Genomic DNA, 16,843 nt, shown 5'->3' with positions numbered 1-16,843 from the left:
GAGTAACAGCTAAATTAACTGGATTGGAGAAGGAGCTGTTTTTCGCCAAGTATTGCACATTCTGAGGTATAAATTTCCACAATTCACCTAAGTCTAGCTTATTTTTAAGGTCTAAAAAGGACAAGGCTAAATAATTTTAAGTTGGACAGCAACTTTAAAATCACTGTCTTTACAAACATAAATATGTTCTGGTTAAATGAAATTTCCATGAAAATATTCTTTTTTAATTAAGAAAAAATGTCAACAAGGAAAATCTATAACAATATCTGAATATTAAATATTCAAACTAAAGACAGCTTGATACAGAATTATGTCAAAGGGAGAAAATTAAAATAAAATGCATGATGTTTAAAAGGCAGATGTTACTCTTTACTTACACTGTATGTCTAATATGAAAGAATATCGGATGTCCTTTTCCAAGGCTGGATGTTTTACAACACAAGTAATCCGCCTTCCTCTAGCAAATCTGGTAGGAAAAAGCTTGTATTGGCTGACAATTGTTGCTGTTTCATTTGGAAAAGAAGTCGTAGTGGATTCCATTTCGCCAAGATCACCTTCCCAATCAATATGTGCAACTGGTTTTCCAGTGGCTGCGATACAAATGGCTGCTACTGTTTCATTTCCTCCATCAATTAAAGAATCTGGCCCTTTTATCAGGCTCACAGTGGGTTCAACTGTTTAAATTTAAAAAAATTAGTTACATTTCAATCAAAAGCATATTTACTCCTTCCAAGCCACAACTAGCCATATTTCATAAACTTAGAGACAACTGCATATGAAATACACACACACTAAATGACAACACCAGTTGGATTCCTGGAACGAGATCATGAACCAGGCCAAACAAAAAGCAAGACTTTACATAGCCATCACAAAGATGGCTCTCCTTGGTAAAGATACACTTTTCTTTACAGGGACAAATGAGTTTTCCCCAAAATTAGTATATAAAAAAAATTCCTGCAAATTTGATCATAATTTCCATTAAGAGATTAAAGGTACTACTACTCTGAAAGGAGATTAAAGGTACTACTACTCTGAAAGGAGATTAAAGGTACTATTACTATTACACTATTAAGCCCGTGGCACACGGGCTTAGTTGCTCTGCGGCACGTGGGATCTTCCTGGACCAGGGCTCGAACCCGTGTCCCCTGAATTGGCAGGTGGATTCTTAACCACTACGCCACCAGGGAAAAGAAAATGCGGTTTTAATATGTAATGCTTCAATTTGCAGCAAAAATGTTTTACAACACATTTAATACAGGTACTGTTAAAATGTAATGTCACTAACAGTTTATTGAAATGTACATGCTACCTACCTTTATCTGGTATAAGAAAGCTCCTCAGCAGGGGAAGTAACCTTAATGTTAGACCCCTTTAATCTACCCTCCATATATATGCTAGCTATCTCTTCATATTTTCCAGCAAATTTTATATGCTCCTTTCTGTGTAAATTCCTGAGTACTCACCATCATGAATTCTTTGGCTCAAGCCTATAGGTTACTGTGTGCATTAAGTTTTTAATCTAAAAGACTTTTTTTCATTTCCAAAATTTCTAATTGGTTCATTTTTTTAATATTTTTTGTCTCAACTTTCTGTTCCTGAGATTTATGTGGGATCATTTAGCCTTAGATTATTATTTTGCAATTCTTTTTTTTACTTTTTACTTTTAGATCATTTAGATTTGCATGCAATTGTATAAATTATTAGTTTTAACTACTGTATGGTTCATTTACTGTTGGACACTGGTGCTATTTCCTGTTTGGTACAAACAATTTTATAAGAAACATTTTCATTCATGTATCTTGGTATATCTGTATAAAAGTTCCTGTAGTTTATCCCTTGGTACTATGTTTATTTCCATTATTTACCAGATAATGCCAAAAAGCTTTCCAAAGTACCAATTTACTCCCAATCTTAGCACTCTGGTTGGTCCAACATACCCACTACAGTTGATACTGTCAGATTTCTCAATGTTTGCCAACCTTGTAAGTATGTAACAGCATATCACTGAAACCTTGTTTCTAATTTCTCAGATTATGAATGACATTAAGAATCTTTTCTTGTTTATGAGCCATTTGGAATTTCTTCTTCTACAAAATAGCTATTAAAGCCAATTGTTTTTTTCTTACTGATTTGGGAGAGTCCTTTTCTGATTATATGTGAAAATATCTTCCACCAGTTTAGGGCTTGTCTCTTTACCCTATGGTGTGTTTTGATGAGCAGAAGTTTTTAATTCAAATGCATAAAATTTATCAGTTAACTGCTTTTATATACAGGCACACATCATTTGACTGCACTTTGCTGTACTGTGCTTCATTAATATTGCATTGTTCACAAATAGAAGGTTTGGGGCAACCCTGCACTGATCAAGTTTATCAGCTGTTTTTCCAACAGCATTTGCTCACTTCCTGTCTCTGTCACATTTTGGTAATTCTCACAATATTTCAACCTTTTTCTTTATTATTATATGTGTTATGATGATCTGTGATCTTCAATGTTACTACTATAAAAATGTTACAACGGGATGAAGACTCAGATGATGGTTAGCATTTTTTAGCAACAAAATGTTTTTTAAATTAAGGTATGTACATTGTTTTTAAAGACATAATACTATTGTATCAAAGCTACAATAAGGTATCACCTCACACCAGTCAGAATGGCCATCATTAAAAAATCTACAAACAATAAATGCTGGAGAGGGTGTGGAGAAAAGGGAACCCTCTTGCACTGTTGGTGGGAATATAAATTGATACAGCCCCTATGGAGAACAGTATGGAGGTTCCTTAAAAAACTAAAAATAGAACTACCATATGACCCAGCAATCCCACTACTAGGCGTATATCCTGAGAAAACCATAATTCAAAAAGAGTCTGTACCAGAATGTTCACTGCAGCACCATTTACAATAGCCAGGACATGGAAGCAACCTAAGTGTCCATCGACAGATGAATGGATAAAGAAGATGTGGCACATATATACGATGGAATATTACTCAGCCATAAAAAGAAACAAAACTGAGCTATTTGTAGTGAGGTGGATGGACCTAGAGTCTGTCATACAGAGTGAAGTAACAGAAAGAGAAAAACAAATACTGTATGCTAACACATATATATGGAATCTAAAAAAAAAAGTGGTTCTGAAGAATCTAGGGGCAGGACAGGAATAAAGATGCAGACATAGAGAATGGACTTGAGGACATGGGGAGGGGGAAGGGTAAGCAGGGACAAAGTGAGAGAGTGGCATGGACATATATACACTACCAAATATAAAACAGATAGCTAGTAGGAAGCAGCCGCATAGCACAGGGAAATCAGCTCCGTGCTTTGTGACCACCTAGAGGGGTGGGATAGGGAGGGTGGGAGGGAGACGCAAGAGGGAGGGGATATGGGTATGTATGTATACACATAGCTGATTCACTTTGTTATACAGCAGAAACTAACACATCATTGTAAAGCAATTATACTCCAATAAAGATGTAAAAAAAAAAGACATAATAATATTGCACACTTAACAGACTATAGTATAAACATAATTTTTATAACACTGGGAAACCAAAAAATTCACGTGACTGTTTTACTGTGATATTCACTTTATTGCAATATTAGCTTTATTACAGTGGTCTAGAACTGAACCCACAATATCTCCAAGGTATGTTTGTACTAAGAATTACCTGTCTACTTCAAGGCCAAATTACTATTATGTATCACATAGTACTTTGGCCTTGAAGTAGACCAAATTTCTTGTTCTCTGCAGAAATTTAATAGATTGACTTGTCCTCTGCAGAAATTTAAGAGATTGACTTATCCCTTCAAATGGTAAGCACTGTTGTTTAACAGTCTGTGTCCGATAATTCCAACATCTCATGCAGGTCTGTTTCTGTTGTCTTGTTTGCGCTGGCTGCTGCTTGTGGGGTCTTCTTTACTTGTATGCCTGGTTATTCACGCAGATGATATCCTTGAGTTTGAATAATTAAGGTAGAAATAATTTGAGGCTTAGAATGCAGTACCTTTCTGTGTTTTCTTCTGCTAAGCTAGCTCCTGAGAACACTATCCAGTGCAGGATCTCCTTAATTTCAGACTACCCAAGCAATATAAACCAGGCCTAGAAGTCTCTAAGAAGACTGGTTTACTACAGGTGTACTATTACTCTGAAAACGTTAAGCCTTTGGGTACCAGGAGCATATAAGAAAGGTTATTAGACATCCCATCTTGAGCAGACTTGCATTCAGATATTCATCTCTCTCACTTTTCAAGGTTCTCGAAATCTTAGTTCATCATCTTAAGTGTCTCTTCTGAATTGTCAAATGTCCCCAAGGTTGAATATAGATTTCAGCTTTCGGTACTAGGTTTATTTCTGTTTCTACCTTCTCTTAGATTTGGTCTAGTTATATTCCTCACTATGTTGTTATTTCTTTGAAGTTGTCAATGGTTTTTTAACATTTCACCTGCCCATCCCCCACCATGGGAGAGTTGGTGTGAATAACCTGTGCCATCAATAGAGGCTTTTATCTTCGAGGAACTTAAAAAATTATCTTAAAGTCAATTTTAAATTGTTATTTCTATTTCTTCTGAAGGGAATCAATCTCCTGGTTGTACACTTCATTTGCTTTCTAAAGTTACTTTTCTCATATTCCCCAACATTTAAAAGTTAACTTCTCTGTACCCTTCCCTGTCTAGTGGTTTTATTGTTGCTTCCTCTTAAGATGCTACCCAATGCCCTGTATACTCTGATTTGGGGGAACATGAAGTTTTCCCAGCCCTGCATTAACGCCAGGATTGTTAAGCCTACTTCTTTCTGTTGGTTCTTTCACCCACCTCAAAAGTTTCCTCTCACATGCACATAGATCAGTACTAAACCAAAGACTTCAGAGGGCCCTTCTGTGGGTCTCTAAAGCACACACATTCTTTCTCTCTCATGTTCCCTTCTTTCCAGTATTCTGCTCCACAAATTCTAATCACCTGTCCAATCTGTCTCTTAAACTCAGTGAGACTAGCATTCTCTACCTGAATTCCTTGTCACTGAGCTGTCACTGGAAACTGCCTAAGGAGGAGGCTGGAGCAATTGTAGAACTCATCTTGTTTATTTTCCTTCTTTCAGGGATCATAACCCTACCATGCCTATTAAGTTGCCTAGTTTTCTTGTTGCTAGAGAGAGAAAGGGTAAATCCAATCCCTGTTACTCCATCATGTGCAGCAGTGGAAATCTTTTTTTTTTTTTTTTTAATTACAGAAGTAATATTACTAAAAATTGGAAAAACAAAGAAAACTTATCCACAACTGTAATATCTTAACACAGTCATTATCATATTCTTCCATTTCCTTCTCTTATTTGTTTCTAGTTTCTATATAGATGTAATCATGGCATACCTACAGTTTTGTGGCTCATTTTATTTTCAAGCAGCAATACTTCTCTTGCTGCTTGAAATTTTAACAACTATATAATATCCCATATATCAAGAGGAAGTAACCAATTGTACAACTCTTCTGCTATGGGGCATTTGTTGTTCAGTGTTCCCAAAGCTTTTTGCTATATTACATTCCCTTAATTCAGTTTCTATTACTACTACTCCTTTGAAACTCTAATGTCACTGCCTAATCTATACACTCAATACTTTTCTTTGCCTATTCTCTTTGACTGATTTGGTAAAATTTGATACTTAGTACAGTTCTTCCCAATCAGTTCCAAAAGAATTAAGTTCTAACGGCTTCAGGTATCTGCTGTAAGTAATGAATTAACTTCTGGGCTATGCATTTAGAATGACAGTAGCTATGTGCCAGCCTTCGGAGAACTGAAAAAATGGTCACTGAAATCATTTTCTGTATGGCTTGATTCTCACTGTGGGAAAAAGCTGCTAGAGTAATCTTAAAAACTTTTATCTTCTCTTGATATGAATAATATTACTTTGACAGTTTTTCTCAAAGCCATCTTTTTGAATTCATCTCTATTTCTTCCAATCTCTGCCCTAATAAGTACTGAGTCTTAGGCCTCAGTCACTTTTTGTAAGTCTCTTAAAAACTTTTATCTGATAAACACTACTACCTGGATGATCCCTGATTTTATTTGCTTTTGATACAAAGCTTGACTCTATAGTTTCTAACCACCTACCTGGTATTGTTTGCCTATGTATCCTCCAACTCAATAAGCCAAATGTTGAGTTCATCATCTCATCCTCCCAATCCCCAACATGTTTTTCATTCAGATATGCCCATTTAAATTAATGGTAACATAATTTATTCAATCACTAAGGTTCAAAATCTGTTATTGTTCAAACCTCCCTAGTTTATTATATACAGTCAGTTACAACATTCTGCTAATTTTTCCTTTGTAGTAGCTCCCTTCCTCACTCAAGTGGCAGAAATTAGAAAATTAACTTCAAGCTTTCATGGCCTCATGGCTGAGGCATTATGATTTCAGGACTCTTCATTTCAATCCATCAAAAACACCAGACTCATCATCTTAAATCACAACTTTCATCACATTACTTCTAAATCAGGTCTACGAGTTAGGTATCCCTCTAAGCAAGGTGAGAAGATGGTCAAAGTAGTGTTTCTCAAACTCTACTGTGCATAAAAAGTACTTGGGGATCTTGCTAAAATGTAGATTTATCATTTAACAAGTCTGGGAGGGGTCTGTAATTCTGTATTTCTAACATGCTCCCAAGTGATGCCATTGCTGCTGGTTCATGAACCATGCTTTAAACAGCGAGAATCTGGGACTTCCCTGGTGGTCCAGTGGTTAGGGTTACATGCTTCCACTGCAGGGGGCACAAGTTTGATCCTTGCTCAGGGAACTAAGATCCTGCATGCCATGCGGCGTGGCCAAAAAAAATAAATAAATAAACAGCAAGAATCTGAGAATAAAAGAAGAGAGGTGAGAAGAAGTACAATGCTGTATACTAAGTTTGCATTTCCAGCAATATAAAGCTCAAATTCCCCATCATAATATTTAGATTACTTTAAAGTGCTCCTACTCTACCTTTCTAGCCTTTAATTCTTGTATTTTATATAAACCCTTTGAACAATCAACAAATTACTCAGTGGTCCCGCAGAGGACACTTGGCCATGTTGAGAGACATTCTAACTTGCTGAAACTTAAGGAACTGCTCCTAGCATCTAGTGGGTAGAGGTCATGGATGCTGCTAAACAGTCTACAATGCACAGGACAGCTCATCACAAGAATTCCAGCCCCAAAGTCCAACAATGCCAATTCTGAAGAAACTCTGCCCTAATATATGCTGTTTTCTGCCTCCCTGCGTTGGCTCACTTATTCTCCTCCCCTATACTTCTTTCCTTTTTGCCTACCTAAAACCTATCCACCATTCAAGGACTGGCTCAACTACTTTTCTACAAAACATTTCTAAACTACAGAGTTTATTTATCCATTCCTATACCCTACTTAGGTAACATTTAGTGTATTACTGCTACATACCAGAAACTCTTATAGGCTTTAGGGATATAAAGTTAAATTTTAAAGTGCACAGTTGCAGTCCACCACAAGTTTATAGTGAAGAAGACATATAATAAGCACTATGTTAATTGCTACAACAAAGATAAGCTCAAGATACAAAGGCAAAAGAGCAAAAAAACCCCATTAAATTGCAGAGGGGTAGATATTTCAAGAATGGCTTCCAAAAGGATGTGGTTTGATGAGTAGCCGTTAAATAGAAGAATCTGGAAGAAAGAGACAGGAGGAAAAAGGTGGCATTCCAGACATAAGAAAACACACATGTAAAAACATAGGTGTTAATGAAGTGCAAATAGTTAATTATGATTATAAAATTTGGGTTGCTGGGAGAAGTAGAGCAAGGAGTGGAATAGATGAAGTTAGAGAAGTAGACCCAGCTAAAAGTGTGACTAGTCTTATACTATCAACAGTCGAGCTTTAAACCATTGAGTATTGTGTTAATTTAAGGGGAATTACTAAAATTTAAAGCAAAAAGTCTTATTCACGAGTTCTCTCTTCTACATGCGAACTAGTTATCTATTTTTTCTTGACACTGAATTTTTCTGTGACTTTTTTTACCCCAATGGCTTGCACTTGATTTTTCAGATATTTATGCCCTGCCTTCCAATCAAAACAGTACTCAAAAGTATCAATTTTGTAAACGTAAGTTATATTTTTCCCACAGCTCTTAGGGCAGGCTCTTAAACATTAAAGCCTTCAAGTATTTAATTTTATTTCTATTTTTAAATAGTATTTCTCAACATGAAAAAATATATAACATATTTGGACCAAATTGCTTTCCTGCACATCAGTGACCCTGAAATCATGCCATTAAATATTAGAGGCTGTGTAGTTATTTGGTTCTCTGGAAGCAGACACTGAGATCAAATGAGGAGTACAAAAGGCTTATTAGGGAACAACATCTGGGAGAAAAGTGAAGAAGAAGGATTGAGTAGGGAAAGCTATCAGCAGACCTTACAAAGTCCCTGATAGGCAAACAGGCAGAGTCACAGCAAAGACCACCCATTAAAGGAGTTCCACTCTGGGTGGAAATGGCTACAGTTGCTTTTACTCCTTAATCCTCCTTCTAGGATTATAAAAGTACTCACCAGCTATTCCAAATTGGTTTACCTGTCACTGCAGGTGACTATTTTAATGCTAATAAGCTCTTCCTAAATTCTGCTATAAACTTTAATGGTTATCAGATAGGAAAAGGCAGAAGATCTTTCAATGCAAGCAATAGACCAAGATTCAAATAGCTATGCAAATCCACAACAGCAGAAATAAAATCTGATTTGAAAAACAAACATGAGATGTCAATGGCTCTAAGACCACAGTCACTTAAAAAATGGAAGAGCTTATTTAAAGATGGTAATTTAATTAAAGGTTGAAAATTTGAGGGGAAATAATGAAAATAAATGTCAAAGAAACTCAGCACTTAGTATTATAAATAAAAAACAATCTTTCATGAAGAAAGTAAAATAGCTATAAATTACACAGCTTTATATAGATACACAGGTAGACAGGGACAAGATTTAGTTTAAACCAAGAGTCTAAAATCATAGAATTTTATGACAGAACTTGAAAAAACATATCTGAATTCTTTTATTTTAAACCTACATTTATATATCACTTCAATCATTTTAAGTTCTTGAAAATACTTTTACAATAATCCTCACACCACCACCAAGATATACAATTCAAGTACACCTACCTAATACAGTTACAGTTGTAGAGGACTGAGCATTTCCAAGTGGGAATGTAACAGCTTTGCATATATATTGTCCAGAATCAGAGAATCCTATGTTATGTAGAGTAATTGTTGCATCATTAAGTGAATAGTTTTTAAACAAGACTCTTCCCTGATATTCTCCTTGAACAGAGAATCCATATTGAGGATGATGAACTGCAACAGTCTGTGCACTTTTGCCATGTATCTTCTCCCATAAAATTTGTGTGATAGTCTCATTTCCTTCAATTAAACACTTCAGCGAAACATTCTTTCCCCATACTGCTGTGACATGTGGCTCCACAATAACTGGTCCAGCTAAGGCACCTAAGGAAAAAGAAAAAAGCATAGTTCTTAAAAATGAAAAGAAGTTACACTAACATATGATGAAATTCCCTCCCTTCCTGTTTTCCTCTCTCCCTTCTTCTCCTTGTGTAAGTATACACACACACACAGAGGCACAGACACTAATGACCAAGTAACAGGAAGGACTGAAAAGAGCTAGATGTTCCCAGGGCTGGATTTAAGACCCAAAGAATGATTCTTAAGTGAATCAAATAATCACCAATATGTGTTGCAGTGGAAAAAGCACTAGATTGGGCCAAGAGTAAGCTTAAGAGCAGGTCCTTCCCCAGTCAAGCCACCAGGTAAGGTCCCAGCCCTAGCTGACACCCTGACTGCAGCCTTGTGAGAGACTCTGAAACAAAGGACCCAGCTGATCTATGCCTAGATTCCTGACCCAAAGAAACTGAGAGGTGATAAATATATGCTGTTTTAATACTATTAAATTTTAGGGTATTTTGTTACTCAGCAACAAATAACTAATACATTTAGGATCTGCCAAACCAAATATACTACCAAAGTTTCTTTCTTTGGAGAGTTCCTCTACCAAAAATCTGTATAAAACACTCGTTAAAGATAGACCAACTGCCAGAAAACATGAATTTAAAAAACACATATAAATGTGAAATTAAGTTTTTCTATCTCACAGATGAAGAAAAACTATTCTACAAGCAAAAGTTAAAATAAAATGATACCAAACTTCACTTTTATAATACTGATTTCCTTCCTAAAAGCAATGGACGGAATATAAATCATTTTAAGGAACATAGGACTAATACTCATGAATACTAAACTCAAGCAAGATGCTCTTCACTGACAGGTATATTAGAACATATATAACAAATCCTCGGAGAGTTTACAACTCACATACATGTCCTGGCAAAATAAATGCTCAAACTAAGAAGTAAACCAATATAAGCACTTGAATATGGAAACTGTATAAATACCTTTAAAGTTTAGAGTTATGTCTAATTAATATTTTTAAATAAACACAAAAATGCAAAAGGGTATCACTTAAAAAGATACCCAAGAAAAATGTGTTTAAACATATTCAACAGTTCCAAACAACAACAAAACCTTTACACAATATTATCTCCATGAATAATATTTTTTCCTTTTTGGGAGGAAAAAAAAACCATAAATGAATATATTAGATAAATACATACATGGATACATAGATAGATAGACAAATAGATAGTTAGATAAGAGGGCAAACTTTACCACCCAAGAGATGATTGAGGATATTACAAAAAAGGACCGACAATTCACACTGACCATACTTAACAGCTATGGAAGAAAAAGGCTTTCTTTTAGCCACTCCACCAAAAAAGTATCAAGTCCAAAAAAATTTACCATCATTGCTCTTATCATGCTTTCAAGCATAATTACAAAGCTTTTAAAATTTAACCTAAAACATATAAAATATGAAAGTATTCTAATGCATTTTAACAAGCTATCGTAAGCCTAGTACCCAAAACTACGCAAATGAAAGGGCAATTTACAAATATTGAAAATTTCATATAATATTATGAAAGAACAAACAGCTCTTTATTTAAAGAAAAAGACACAATGATCAAGTAGGATATTCAAGAGTGTAAGGATATTTTTAGACTAGTCATCACACTGAAAGGTCACGTAACTTTCTCATCTGATGCCAAAAAGACATTTAATAGAATTCAATAGTCATTATCTGATTTTTTTTGAAAATTAGTTTATTTATTTTTTAATTTTTGGCTGCGTAGGATCTTTGTTGCTGTGCGCAGGCTTTCTCTAGTTGCAGCAAGCAGGGGCTACGCTTTGTTGTGCTGCGCGGGCTTCTCATCATGGTGGCTTCTCTTGTTGCGGAGCACGGGCTCTAGGCACGTGGGCTTCAGTAGTTGTGGCACGCACTCAGTAGTTGTGGCTTGCGGGCTCTAGAGTGCAGGCTCAGTAGTTGTGGTGCACGGGCTTAGTTGCTCCGCAGCATGTGGGATCTTACCTTCCCAGACCAGGGCTCGAACCTGTGTCCCCTGCATTGGCAGGTGGATTTTTAACCACTGTGCCACCAGGGAAGCCCTCATTATCTGATTTTTAAAAAAATAACTAACAACTGAGAAAAGGATTCTTAATAATAAAGTAGATTTTTCTCAAATCAATGGCCATCACAACGCTAAAATTTTAAAGGGGGCATGGTTATTAATGAAAGACCAAGACAAGATGGTGCACTGTCATCATCATTCAACTTAGACTAGAAATTCCCATTCAATGAGACAAGAAAAGGAAAGAAGGAAGAATAAGAATAAGAAAGGAACAGACAAAATTATTATTTGAAAAACCTATTACTAGAAAAACCTAAGAAGGCCAAGTAAAGCACTATTAGAACAAATAATGTGGTTGCTTGCAAACCATGCAAACTGTATACAAAATGTATATTCATCATGCCATAACAGGTGATAACCTTTACAAATTTACTGTAGAAAAAGTCAATATTTGCAAAATATTAACATTTAAAACACCCATGAATAATGTTGTAAAGAATCTAGAAACCTGAGCAATGAACTTGAGTAAATGGAAGATATGTTCCTGAGAAGAAAGACGTAATACACACTATATAGACGGCAAATCTCTCCATGTTAGCACACAAATTCAATGCAACTGCAGTAAAAACCATGACAAAAATTCTTGAAACTAAACTAGGGACAATATGTTTAAAAAAAAAAAACCACAATAGCACAGTAAAGGGGAGAAAGAATACTAAAGTAAAAATAATAAAAACCTTAATGTCTTAAAACAATTGAAAGTACACAAACAGATCAACATGTAGAATGACATACAATATGTAATATGTTGTATGAGTGGGGAAATAATGAATTAGTCAAGACATGATGAAAGGACAAGAGCTAATATTTGGAAACAGATCTACCCTTGCTTTACTAAACACACACACACACACATACACACAAATCCAGATGGATTAAAGATCTAAATGTAAAAAAATGAGCCGCATATTCCATATATACTGACAATAATTTTTTGCATATTCTGGAAGATAAACATTAGTTACTCTAAGGAGTGATACTACTAAGCATTAAAGAAAGAACTTTTAGTTTTTACTTTGTGTTCTTCTTTGATGTCAGAATCACAGTAAATAATGTTCAAAATAAAAGCAAATAAAAAATAAACAGAATCATCTTCCTCAGGTGGAGGCAGAAAAGAGATAAGATAAAAGAAGTATTATGGACTGAATGTTTGTGTTCCTCCAAAATGTATATATTGAATACGTAACTGGTGGTGGGGTCTTTTTGCGGTAATTAGGTTATATGAGGGCAGGGCCCACAGGCTGGCATTAGTGTCCTCATAAGAAAAGGAAGAGAGAGTAGGGCTCTCTCTCCCTCTCTGTGAGGACAAAGCAAGAAGGTGGCTGTCTACAAGTCAGGAAAGGGTCCTCAACAGGAACTGAATCTGCTTGCACCTTGATCTTGGATTTCTTAAACTCACAGAACTATGAGAAATAAATGTCAGATGTTTAAGCCAACCAGTCTATAGTGTTTTGTTATAGCAATCCCACCTTACTAAGACATTAAGTATCAGAATTAACTCGAAGGGGTAGTGCTAATGATATCTCCTTACAACCTTAAGAATAATGGCTTATGGGGTAGCAATACTCGTATCAGACAGAACAGACTTTAAAAGAAAATCCAGAGCAAAAGACAAAGAAGGACATCATATAATGATAAAGGGATCAATCCAAGAAGCAGATGTAATATTTGTAAACATATATGCAACTAATATAGGAGCACCTAATAGGAGCACCTAAATATATAAAGCAAATAATAATAGACACAAAGGAAAAATTGACAAAATATGGTAACAGTACGGGATTATAATACCCTACTTACATCAGTGAATAGATCATCCAGACAAAAAACCAATAAGGAAACAGTGGTCTTAAATGACATATTAGACCAGATGAACTTAATAGATATCTACAGAATAGATATCTCATCCCAACACAGAATACACATTCTTTTCAACTGCACATAGAACTTTCTCCAGGAAAGATCACATGCTAGGCCACAAAAAAGGTCTCAGTAAATTTAACAGACTGAAATTATATCAAGCATCCTTTCTGACCACAATGGTATGAAACTAGAAATTAATTACAGAAAGAAAAATGGAAAAAATACAAACATGTGGAGACTGAACAACATGCTACTAAAAACAAATTACAAAAAAAATCCCACAATGCGTCCATGAACAAATCAAAGAGGAAATCAAAAAATACCTTGAGACAAATGAAAACAAACACAACTTTCCAAAATCTATGGGACACAGTAAAAGCAGTTCCAAGAAGGAAGATACAAGCCAACCTGAAGAAACAAGAAAAATCTCAAACAACCTACCTTTCCATCTAACAGAATTTAAAAAGAAGACAAAGCCCAAAGGTAGAGAGTAGAAGGAGGAAAATAATAAAGATCAGAGCAGAAATAAATAAAATAGAGACCAAAAAAAAAACCCCAAAAAACCCACCAACAGAAAAGACCAATGAAACCAAGAGCTGGGTTTTTGAACAGAGAAACAAAAGTTATAAACCTTTAGTCACAATCTTCCAGAAAAAGAGAGTCCAAATAAAATTAGAAACAAAAGAAAAGTTACAGCCAACATCACAGAAGTACAACAAACAATCATAATACCACAAACAGTTATACACCAACAAATTGAACAACCCCCCAAAAATGGATAAATTCCTAGACATTACAATCTTCTAAGACTGAATCAGGAACAAATAAATAGAAAATCTGAACAAACCAATTACAAGTAATGAAATTGAATCAGTAATCAAAAAACTCCAAAAAAAACTAAAGCCCAGGACCAGACAGCTTCACAGGGCAATTCTATCAAACCTTTAAAGAGTCAGTACCTACACTTCTCAAACTATTCCAAAAAGCTAAAGAGCAGAGAACACTCTGAAACTCATTCTGCAAGGCCAGCTTTACTCTCATACCAAAATCAGAAAAAGACACTACAAAAAAAGAAAACTGCAGACCAGTATCTCTGATGAACACAGATGCAAAAATCCTCAACAAAATATTAGCAAACAGAATTCAACAACACATAAAAAGGACCATACATCATGATCAAGCAGTATTTCAGGATGCAAGGATGGTCCAATATCTGTAAATCAATCAATGTGATACACCACATTAACAAAGCGAAGGGTAAAAAAGCACATGATCATCTCAACAGATACAAAAAAAAAGAAAAAAAAAGCATTTAACATCTATTTATGATAAACTCTCAACAAATTTGGTATAGAGGGAACATACCTAAACATAATACAGGACATTTACGACAAACCCACAGCTAATATCATACTCAATGGTGAAAAGCTAAAAGCTTTTCCTTTAAGATCAGGGACAAAACAAGCATGCACACTCTTGCCACTTCTATTTAACATAATATTGAAAGTCCTAGCCACAGCAATCACACAAGAAGAAGAAATAAAGGCATTCCATTTGGAAAGGAATAAGTAAAACTGTCATTGCAGATGACATGCTGCTATATATAGAAAAAACTAAAGTCTCCACCAAAAAAAATTGGAAATAATAGATTCAGTGAAGTTGCAGGTTACATAATCAATATACAAAAACTGGCGGATTTCTATACACAATGACAAACTCTCAGAGATAGAAATTAAGAAAACAATTCCATTTACAATTGCACCAAAAAGAATAAAACACCTAGGAATAAATTTAACCAAGGACGGGAATTCCCTGGCAGTCCAGTGGTTAGAGCTACCAAGGGCCCGGATTCGATCCCTGGTCAGGGAACTAAGATCCCACAAGCCGCACGGTGTGGCCAAAAAATTAAAAAATTAATTTAACCTAGAAGGTGAAGAAGACCTGTACGTTGAAAGCTATAAGACACTGATAAAAGAAATAAAAAAAGACACAAATCAATGGAAAGATATCCCTGTTCATGGATTGTTAAAATACCCATACTACCCAAAGCAATCTACAGGCTCAATGCAATTCCTATCAAAATTCCAGCGGCATATTTCACAGAACTAGAACAAATAATCTTAAAATTCATATGGAACCACAAAAGAACCCTAACAGCCTAAGCAATTAAAAAAAAAAAAAGCTGGAGGGATCACACTCCTTGACTTCTGACTATACTACAAAGCCACAATAATCAGAACACTATGGTACTGGTATAAAAATAGACACATGATCAATGGAACAGAATAGAGAGCCCAGAAACAAACCCACACACAAAAACTCAAAATGGATTAAAGACCCAAATGCAAGACCTGAAAACATAAAACTCCTATAAGAGGGGCTTCCCTGGTGGCGCAGTGGTTGAGAGTCTGCCTGCCAGTGCAGGGGACACGGGTTCGAGCCCTGGTCTGGGAGGATCCCACATGCCACGGAGCGACTGGGCCCGTGAGCCACAATTACTGAGCCTGCACGTCTGGAGCCTGTGCTCCGCAACAAGAGAGGCCGCGATAGTGAGAGGCCCGCGCACCGCAATGAAGAGTGGCCCCCGCTTGCCACAACTAGAGAAAGCCCTTGCACAGAAACGAAGACCCAACACAGCCATAAATAAATAAAAATAAATAAATTAAAAATTAAAAAAAAAACTCCTATAAGAGAGCATAGGCAATACATTCTTTGAAATTAGTCTTAGCAATATTTTTTTGGATCTGTCTCCTTAGGCAAGGGAAACAAAAGCAAAAATAAACAAATGGGACCAAATCAAACTTAAACACTTTTTCACAGTGAAAGAAACCAACAAAACGAAAACACAACCTACTGAGTGGGGAAAGATATTTGCAAATGGTATATCCAATAAGGGATTACTATTCAAACTAAACAAAGAACTCATACAACTCAATATCAAAAAACTAAACAACCCAATTAAAACATGGGCAGAGGACCTGGACAGGCATTTTTCCAAAGAAGAAACAGATGGCCAACAAGTACATGAAAAGATGGTCAACATCACTATTATCAAATACAAATGCAAATCAAAACCACAATGAGATATTACCTCACTACTCAGAATGGCTATCATCCAAAAAAACAAAAAATAACAAGTATTGATGAGAATGTGGAGAAAAAGGAACCCTCATGCACAGCTGGTAGAAATGTAAATTGGTACAGCCACTATGAAAAGCAGTATGAAGGTTCCTCAAAATATTAAAAATAGAACTACCATATGATCTAGCAATTCCACTCCTGGGTATTTACCTGAAAAAACAAGAGCACTAATTTGAAAAGATATATGCACGCCAATGTTCAAGCAGTATTATTTACAATAGCCAAAACACAGAAACGACTTAAATATC

At 35.6% G+C, this 16,843-nt stretch overlaps 1 protein-coding gene across 4 annotated transcripts in view; it reads right to left on the bottom strand.

The window, feature by feature from the left end:
* NECTIN3 (nectin cell adhesion molecule 3) overlaps positions 1-16,843 on the bottom strand; it is a 187,793-nt gene that overhangs the window by 137,012 nt on the left and 33,938 nt on the right. For all 4 annotated transcript variants that reach the window (XM_082394720.1, XM_082394721.1, XM_082394722.1 and 1 more), the window contains exons 2-3: positions 9,157-9,498; positions 378-674 (exon numbers count right to left, since the gene is read on the bottom strand). In XM_082394720.1, coding sequence (XP_082250846.1) covers positions 378-674; positions 9,157-9,498 — 639 coding nt within the window. The remainder of the gene's footprint in view (positions 1-377; positions 675-9,156; positions 9,499-16,843) is intronic.

Source organism: Balaenoptera borealis, assembly GCF_965194805.1.
Source record: "Balaenoptera borealis genome assembly, chromosome: 5".
NCBI lineage: Eukaryota > Metazoa > Chordata > Mammalia > Artiodactyla > Balaenopteridae > Balaenoptera > Balaenoptera borealis.
This window is presented reverse-complemented; position numbering and strand designations above follow the sequence as displayed.